At 32.6% G+C, this 9,725-nt stretch overlaps 3 protein-coding genes across 4 annotated transcripts; 1 reads left to right on the forward strand and 2 right to left on the reverse strand.

The window, feature by feature from the left end:
* Positions 1-61: 61 nt before the first annotated feature.
* On the reverse strand, positions 62-1,021 carry aph-1 (gamma-secretase subunit Aph-1). Its single transcript, XM_088036643.1, has one exon. The coding sequence runs from the start codon at positions 865-867 to the stop codon at positions 145-147; it is 723 nt and encodes a 240-aa protein (XP_087892769.1). The 5' UTR covers positions 868-1,021; the 3' UTR covers positions 62-144.
* On the forward strand, positions 997-2,304 carry cni (protein cornichon). 2 transcript variants are annotated; one of them, XM_088036645.1, is made up of 3 exons: positions 998-1,373; positions 1,457-1,713; positions 1,970-2,304. In XM_088036645.1, the coding sequence occupies exons 1-3, from the start codon at positions 1,224-1,226 to the stop codon at positions 1,995-1,997; spliced, it is 435 nt and encodes a 144-aa protein (XP_087892771.1). In that variant the 5' UTR covers positions 998-1,223; the 3' UTR covers positions 1,998-2,304. The 2 variants fall into 2 exon arrangements, with proteins under 2 accessions (XP_087892770.1, XP_087892771.1); XM_088036644.1 differs by having other exon boundaries at positions 997-1,373; positions 1,457-2,304.
* Positions 2,146-3,317, reverse strand: GMF (Glia maturation factor). Its single transcript, XM_088036646.1, has 3 exons — positions 3,020-3,317; positions 2,877-2,973; positions 2,146-2,829 (listed from the first exon to the last, which is right to left on the reverse strand). Exons 1-3 carry the CDS (start codon positions 3,020-3,022, stop codon positions 2,507-2,509), a joined length of 423 nt encoding a protein of 140 aa, XP_087892772.1. The 5' UTR covers positions 3,023-3,317; the 3' UTR covers positions 2,146-2,506.
* Positions 3,318-9,725: the final 6,408 nt, after the last annotated feature.

Below are 9,725 nucleotides of genomic sequence, written 5' to 3' on the forward strand. Positions count from 1 at the left end.
TTATTTGTGTACCAAGAGCGTATAGTAGGTTTTAAAGGGACAAAGAATTAATTACACCAAATTTTAGTTACAAAGGTTTATTAATAAAAATATGTTCACAAATTAAATATAGTGGTATTGTTATAATATCCTATTTACAATAAATTACTTAAGACTAATACAGCTTTTGCAGCTAGCATAGGAGCCTCCTGCAATTTTAAACGCGAATAAACCAGTCATGAGAACAATAAAATATAATGGAACCAGCGTCGCTGAACTGACCTGGAAATGATTAAAAAGAGTAATACAAGACGCCAAAAGATGCGACGCTACTACAATTCCCACATGTAACTTATTATTATTGTCTAAAGCATTGAAAAAAATCACTCCCCAAAAGGTATGCAGTAAAATAAAACAAAGCGCAGTGGCTGAACTCGTCAAAAAGAACATTTCACTCCCAGACTTTAACCCCATTGTTCCTGGTCCAATTGAATCAGCCAGCACATTCACAAGAGAAAATGCTCCGCTTATGATTCCAAATCCTAAACCACTGACATAGGCTAAAATATGTTTGTTCTCTATGATCTGGGTGCTGTCATCAGTTATTTTCTTCAACCCGTTCTCTGCTTTCCGGAGGATTTTGTAGATGATGTACCGAAAAATCTCTTGGAAGAAAACGGAGAAGATGAGACCAAAAACGAGATCTTTGCGGAGGGGTATGACAATGTACCACCATAACGACGACAAGAGGAGCGACACCAGCCAGAAAAAGGCCGCGGCTATGAGTATTATGATCCTGACGGGGTCGTGGACGATTGTGAATAAAAACATAGCAAATGCGGGCCCAAAGGCGAGGAAGGTGCAGCCAAAAAACTCTACCAACGTCATGGTGATGGTCGTCAAGACACTACTCTTGATATAACTGAGGCGGAAAGTAGAAAGTCATTAAATTTCACAGTTTTGATTATAAACAGTTCACAAAACCATCTTTTGGCTTTTGGGCACTGGCTACTGTCAAACAACTGTCAAAGTTGACAAGTGACAAGTATGACGTTTGGTTTTGATAACGGTAACCTCTAAAATTATAATTAGCTGGGCTCCCCGAACGACGATAATCCGGCGATCGAGCTGCTTCTATAGAATTTATGGAAATATCGTGCTTTTTAAACAATACTTCCATTATTTCCGTTCGGTAAAGTACGGTTGCGCTCTTTTATGAATCATAAATTCGAATAAGTACAAAAATGGCGTTCAACTTCCCAGCGTTGTCTTACATTATCGCACTAATAGTTGATGCTTTTCTAATATTTTTCTCATTGTTCCACGTTATTGCGTTTGATGAATTAAAAACCGATTACAAGAACCCCATCGATCAGTGCAACAGCCTAAATCCCGTGAGTAATAATTTATTTGTGAATTCCACTCCATTACTCAGCACACTTGAAAAGTACACACGTTGACGTGATTTCTGTTGCAGTTGGTGGTGCCTGAGTACATCTTGCACATCTTCTTCAACATTCTCTTTGCTGCAGCCGGCGAATGGTTTTCTCTACTTCTAAACATCCCACTTATTATTTACCATGTAAATAGGTACAGGACACGACCCATAATGTCCGGTTTGGGAATCTACGACCCCACGAGTATTATGAACGCAGATGTATTAACGAGATGTCAGAGGGAAGGGTGGATTAAACTAGCTTTTTATTTGTTGTCCTTCTTTTACTACCTTTATGGGTATGTAATAGCTCTAGAAAGTGCTCATGATCACACGTGATAACGCTTTTGACTCTCTCTGACTCTAAATTTGTATGATATTGGAACTATAATAATTATTTCTTGTGTATAGGCGAGTTAACATCTTTGATGACATAATAATTGACAAGGCTGTGTAATTTTTTAAGAAACTTTATTTTCAGTGTGATCATGTGCGGTAAAATTTGGCTACGATTTGAATGAGAACCGAAATCCTTAATGAGTATGTTTGTTGCAGAATGATTTACTGTTTAATCTCGGCGTGAGTACTTGTCCCTGCCAAAGAGTCGTGAAGATCAATAAAAATCTTAGATAATTGTAGGTTGGTGGAACTGAATAAAAGAGGATTTCGGTTCTTATTATTATGTTCTGTATTAATTAAGAATGACGTATTTACATAGTAAAAAGAACCGATTTCTTGTTGTGATTTATTTCCTTAAACATGTTTTATACACTTTTTGTTATGGAACCTTTTCAAATGTAACATTTAACATTATTAGAAAAGATTTACACCACTATTGATACATTTGTTATTTTATGTTCTTAAAAGTTAATAAAAAATTATTACAATTACTCCAATATTTCAATACAAAAGTATAAACTTGAATATAAAATGCAACATTTACAATCTAACAAAACACAATATTTTGTCTTTGATACAATGGATCCTTTTGGTGTTGCTTTGGAATGTTTTATACCTGCTCCTACATTCTAACGTTGTACTAAAATATTCTTAATGCTTTTCATACTTTTGGCAAGTAAATAACCAACTAAACTAATTACCCAACTTCTCCAACAACCATTCCTCAGTTAAATCTTCAAGTTCTCTGATCTCAAAAGCTCTAAGAATCTCTGTTTCCCTTTGTAGAGATATTTTAGAGCCGGCATACATAATTTGGAGTTCAGCGTGACTATCGCGCGGGGTGAAATAAATGAAGCAAAGAGGATAAGAGATACGCCCATCTTTGTGTTCCTGGCGATAAGATAATATGATATACCGCGGTTGATGACTTTGTAAGTTCTCCTGGAGTTCCTCAATGGTGATGCCTTCCAGTTTTTCATCAATTATTATTTGCTGCTTTTCACGGTCCACTTTCACTAAACCAAAGAATCAAAAAAAAAGTCAAGCAACACCACTTACATACAGATAAGAGCAGCAGTATCTTGGGCTTTCCGAAATCGGAAATCTTTCAAAGCCTGTTTGACATCATCAGTGACAGCACAAATATTCACGTTTCCTGACTGAAAGGTTTTATTAATATTAAATAAACGAAGTTTTTATAAATACCATCTTTGAGAGTTCGTGACAATCGTGAAATAGCACCAACAATAGGACCAATGAACATTGAGCAATATCCTGGTTTTTTATAAGTTTCCTGAAAAAAACTGGGATTGTCCGCTAATTTGAAACGGTGCTAGGATTGAATGAATATTACAAGAACACAATTCTTGCTATCACACTTAAAAGGGATAACAAAAAACAATGAAAAGGAAAGGTGCTGGTGCAAAAACTGTGAAGTAGATGATTAATGTTCAAATGTCACATCAACAACTGTCAAATCCAAACAAACTTTAGTGATTTTAGCGTTGTTGGGATGTTGCGCTGAAACTGCGGTGTCAGCACGTTTGGCGGGTAATACAAACGATGAGACATTTGCCTCAAATCTCATCAAAAATAAGATAATAAACTACATTTCCGTTTTGAAGATTTGTTGTAATAATTAATTCAGAACCTTTAGTTTATTGATATTTAATAGTTATTACAATTGCTGATAAATATTAGGAAGTTATTCCGAAATTGCGTTTATAATTGAAGCACTGTATAAATTGATCGAGGAATTTTCAAATATATTTTAGGTACTAGAGTAGTCTTAGATATTTGGAAATTTTCAAGCGTAGGATTACATGAATCTGACAAATTTTTTTTTACCTACACGTTTATCTTTTTCTAGAAAAACGCATGGCCCATTTTTAGTCATTTAGATTGAAGCATAAAAAAAAAAGATTTCAGTAAGAGTATCTATACAATTTCTTCAAATATATGTGGAAAAAGTTGGAATAATAAAACTGCCATGTTTGTCTTGCTAATATAAAGACAGCTCTTGCAACCAATCCCCAAGCAATAAAAGAAGACATTAGTGTCTAGTTTGCAATAGAACAATGATTTGTGGGAACCAGCCAATTTACTGCATATTTGCTGGTGAACTCGCCAAGAGTCATGTTACTAAATAGCACAAACACCAGAGGAAACATAAATCCCGCACTGTTGGCTTTTTTTAAATGACGTCGTAAATTTCAAATTGGTTTTAAAACAACAACAAACCGGACCGAGTTCTGAGTCTCTTTGCCTAATATACACGTCGAAGAACACGCGTCTGATCTTTTGACCTATCAACTAAACTGGCTTTGTAAGTGGAAGTAAAATGGAAATAAAACCGTGTCTCGATAGTCGTGGGTCAGTTCAGCAATAAAATTTTTGATTGCCATTTCAAATTTCTTGAAATTTTTCGATAGTTACGCTGCTACGAAGGCATTATTAAAACCAATTAGGTATACATATTATTAAAATTATTATTAATTAATCTGAGGATAACGACAAACAAAAAAACACCTAATCTGATGTTATCTTCGATTTAAATGTTTATTATTTAAAAAAATACCGCAGTTCGGGATTTTATTAGTTCCCTCTTTCAATAAGTAGGTATACAAAAATAAACTACCACTTGAAATTCTGAAATTTCTGCTGAGATCGAGGCATTCCTCCGATTTCCATGAACTCTTGCTATTCTTACTGACCATGGTTTCTATTTATTTTATTTTCATGAAATCGAATTCGATGTGTCAAGGTTTAATTCCTATGAGTCATGTCACGTCATCTCAGCAAAAATGGTCTAAAAGCACGTATTGAATATCTATGGTGAAATGTTTTCTCTTTTGTTTTGTTGTATTTTGTAAAATTAAATCCATTTGCTAAAAAGTAAAAATTTATCCAATTCTCAATTTTTATTTGAATCATTAACATGTTGATGCTATTTTGGTCATAAGGCAATTTGGGCACTTTGAAAGTGCAAATGAAGAGTTGAGATTTTCATTGCTTCATTTCAAAGTCCTTGCTAAAGATGAAATGAAAATTTAAATTATTTAGGTATTCATTAGTCATGATCATGATTCATCCAGTACCTATGTATACCTACAACAAAAAATGAGAAATGTACAAAAATCTCTTTTTCAATCGCCAGATGAAAATTTTTGGTTAAAACCAGAAGATCCAAGTTTAAAATTCAATTCTTTTTTGTTTTATCGATTTCCCAACTATTTCTTGCACATAAGGAAAGCTTGAATGCATTTGTAATTAATTATTTCCCTTATTAGAAAGTTTTCCCTTATCAGAATGTTGAATTTTGAATCAGTTGCGACATATGCGATTATTGTTCTCAATGATCTCAAGACCCTGTCCCTTGGCCGATAATCTTTCTTCAGTTTCCTATTGGTTTGAAATTAAACTATTCGAGAAATCAATAAGTGATGATAAAGGATCCCTCGATGATTTAATTACGTGTCAGAATTTTTCCAAACGGAGAGAAAAATTGCCGAAATTTGACCTGCTTTATTGGTCTTGGGAATGAGACCTCATTTCCAAAGAATTGTAGAAATTTTTAAAATATGTATGTCCAAGTCAAGAGTAACAAAATTAAACTACGGAAATTCAGTAAAATTTAATTCTTCTATTGTTATTTTAATTGAAACAATTTCAATCCCCACAATAAACTTGAATAAAAATTAGTTTTTTCAGTTTTCTTAAAGTTTTGTTTTTAGTTTATGGTGTTTTTAATGACAAAACAGAAGAACAAAGGTAAGTAATGAAATCAATCTGACCTTTGCCCTTTGTAACCTTTAAATCGTTCTTTTTTCTGTTTTGTTGAAGCAATATTGATCGTCCTTTACTAAATTTTGTGTAGATATTTTCCTATATTCCAAAATTGGATCAAATCATTCCCTGTTTTTCCCTAAGCGATTTAACCAAATTAGCCTTTAAACTATTTCAACTATTAAACATATAAAATAAATAAATACATCAGAAAATAAAGCAACTGTTATTTTTTTTGGTGAACGTGTACCTAACAAAGGCGTGTCTGGATGAAATTGTGAAACACGCCCGTCAACGCTATTGGCAGTGATGCACGCCCTCATTGGAGCTAGAAAGGGGATTCTTTTAATTTCTTATTTTGGACCAATTTACACCGAAAATATAATTTTTACATTACCGGATTAATCAATTCCATTATGAAGTATGGGGAAAACTCTTACTGAGTGTTAAATTGGGATTGAAACTAACAATAAGTTGTACCAATTTTGGTCTCAAGACAGACCCATTTCTTTGGAATCAATTTATAAGCAACCTACTTTTAATGTTAGTGGGTCAGTGCAATTTTTGTCAATTCAGCAAAACTTCACTTCTAATGACACACTTTGCAACATGACGTGTTTCATCCTGCGAAAGACATTGGGAAATTTTTCTGGCAGGTATACCTTAAGCAGTTAGGAGACAATAAAAGTGGTACTTAAATTTTAATTGTGCTGATACGGTTGATACAGCGACCTACTTAAATTAATTAAACTATTATTGTCTTATTGGCAATAAATGGGTACTTTATGTACCCAATTATACGAGTAATAATTTCTTAACCGACAGGTGGGTATTTTACATCTTCACATCTTTAGAAAAATATTGAAATTGTTTTATTATCTTGAGGTGCTTACACGCTAAAAGTTTTATATAAACATATGTAAATTATAAATTCAAATCTATTCTATTCGTTCTTCAGGAAGTCAGGCGAGAAAAAAAAACAGACGTGCGACCTTTAGCAGGTGGTCTAATGGGCTAACGTAAAATTCGGCACGTGACACTATAATAAGATTACGAAGGGATGTGATTCATAACTGGAACAGGTTTTTTGCTGATCATGACTTTCTGAGTAATGGAACTTGGGTAAATTTAGTTTCAAGTTTGAGTTTTGAGAATTTGAGTTTTACTTATAGGTGACCTTTTCAAAATTTATTGCATTAGGTACTTTCCAACTATCAATTTCTTCATTAGAACTAATCGCTAGGATTAACAGTCGGCAAAATTTGTACGAGCCCCCATTAGTAATAATTTTAAATAAAATGCCTTCAGTTTTTATAAAAGGGCTCCACAAACCTGGTTCTTGCACGACGATTTTGATCGTCGGGTTAAACTATTGGAACAAAGAAAGAAGCCGGACACACAACTGGCTATAAATCTGATAAAGATATTATTATTATTATTATTATTATTATTATTATTATATTATCTTCTATAATTTTTGGTCGGTTTGAAGGGATGGACCGAATGAAAGTGTTGTCAATAGTAAGCGGTAGCTTGCATGTTCTTAAAAAATTTCAGAAAATATCAATATCAATTATAATTTCAGAAAGTGTTATTTACCAGATCTTCAAATTAACGGGTTTTATTTTAAAAAAATGTGAAAAACGTATCTAAAATTAGAAAAAAAAAGTTAAATAAATTTCGGAAAATGTAAAATGTGGTAATTAAATCAAATCTTGTTTCCTACATTCAAAGGTACCTATAGTATTCCATAGGATCTCCAATTGATCAAACCTTACCATCAAAGTAAGTTTTCTGATAATAATTCCGCCAGTGAATTACATTTTCGTTTTTCAGAAATTAAATTACCTACATAGTTAATTTTAAAAAAAACTGACGATTTCCAAAAAAATTCAATTAAATTTAAATTAACATGCTTGGCGTTTTCTGAAATTACATTTGGATAAGGTAGAAGATCAGCAGATAAAAAAGAAAAAACATTTATTCTAAATTATGAACCAAAAAGTTTGGTATTAATTATAAATGAATATTAAATTAATAATAATTAAATTGACAATTTCTGAAACTCACTTGGAAAAGATATAAGTCCAGAAAACACAAAAATTCAAAAATATTAACCAAAGAGTTATTAAAACGCGTGACTTATTGGTCATTTGAATTATTAGAAAAGTTTAGATAGGCAGCAGCAGAAGACTGCTATATAGAAAATATAGCACAAACTGGACACCCCAAGTGATGAAACGAAGATGGACGGATTTTAAAGATTTCTGATATTTTGGAACGACGTTTTTGCCCACAGATCGTTCCAACAGTCGAACTCGTCCTTCAAAAACCTTGTGAAAGAACCAGGTTTGTGAGGCCCTTTTAAAAGATCTAGGTAACATGACAATTACAATTTACCCAGGATAGTGCGGTTATGGCTTTGATTTTTTAAACCGTTTACAGCAATGTTACCGCAATCCCCCAAAATCATTATAACTCTCAACTGGTTTGATGTCTTAAATTGAAGTCAGTCTTTCAACTTGAAACAATGAAATTCCTCAAAATACGGCTAGCCTATCGTTTTTCATTCTGATGCCGCAGTTATTTGAAACTTTACAATTACAATTTTATTAATCGCATAAAAGCAGGTAGGAAATTCTTAAAAAGTGGCATCCGTTCCTGATTTACTCATCAACGTTGGTTAACTTTATTTATTCTTAATTTTTAAAACTACATATCGTCGGCTTAAGTTGGTAAGTTGCTAAGTCCATTCTGATTTTTTAACCAAGGTCAAAAAATCTTAATTTTTAACATATTTGTCGCCAAATCTGGATTTGAAAATTTGGAGAATGAAAATAGAATGTTTCTTAATTCTGAAATGATGACAAAAGCATCCAATGCGGTACCATTCTGTTATTCTTTTTATAAAATTGAAAACGCATTGTGTTCAAAAATGGACTTAGCAACTTAACAACTTAACTCGACAATATGTAAAAAATTTATATTTTTCGATCTCAGTTAAAAAACATTCAAAATGGACTTACCAACTTAACGACCTAAGCCGACGATATCTGATTACCTCAAACGACAATTTATTTATTACTATAATTAATGGAACTGACGGATAATAATGAAGGCACTAAATTCTAAATTATCAGGATTTTCTATTTTTTTTCGACATCTTTGACCCTCACAAACTGTAGTTAATGTAGAGTAGTAAAGTAGAGTTAATAAGAGGATGAGATTTTACTTAGACGATAGATGAAAATGGATAATAATCTGATTGTTTCAGGTAAATTTTTGATCAGCAAGACGCAAGATTCCTGGGAATTTGCAGATTCTTTTATAAAATCGGTTTCAATTAACAAGTAAAAGGGTTAATGTGAGGATGAGAGTTTACTTTAGTGCTTACACTTTTCAGAAGAGTCAATTTCTAGTAGAATTTAGCTTCGTCAAAGTGTTGGATATCAAAACGATAAATAAACGCTAGGCAGTCGAATTTTAAAGAATTTTATTGTCTCAATTTGTAAAATTGACCAACTGGGTAAAAATATTCATTGCGGTTCATTTCAAATCAGATAAAGCCATAACTGCACTAGATTGTTGGGTGAACTATACATAGTTTAAGTTAAATTAAAGTAGCTTGAACTGAACTAAGCCGACTTAAATAGGACTATACGTTGCATTAAACAAGTTTAAGCCGAATTAATTTTGATTCAGTTGGACAGATTTAGTGTATAGGTGGATACTAGAAACATTTTAAGTTCATTGGAGCCATTATGAACTTAATTCCCAAAATTAAACCGTGGGAGATTTTTTTAAAGCTTTACAATTAAATTTTTCGATTTTCGCCTTCAATTTTTGTATGTAAGGTGTGGGAAGGAGGTAATTTTTTGATATCACACTTGTCACTTGATTTATTGTTATTAATTGACTTAAAACATGGTGCCTTATCAATTGATATATTTTGGAACAAAGACCTATTAAATTATCACAAGAGAAATTTAATGGGATCCAAAAAGCCCGGCAAAATACCTCAATATTACTCTGACATCGAGAAAAGCTTCCAATTTTTTTTTATCATCTTTTTGAAAGTTTCTGTAAAAAACTGCCTCGCGTTGCACGTGTAGAAGACAATATTTCT

The sequence above is a fragment of the Gnatocerus cornutus genome, chromosome 5, assembly GCF_029298725.1.
Source record: "Gnatocerus cornutus isolate USDA-ARS CGAHR chromosome 5, icGnaCorn1.1, whole genome shotgun sequence".
Lineage (NCBI taxonomy): Eukaryota > Metazoa > Arthropoda > Insecta > Coleoptera > Tenebrionidae > Gnatocerus > Gnatocerus cornutus.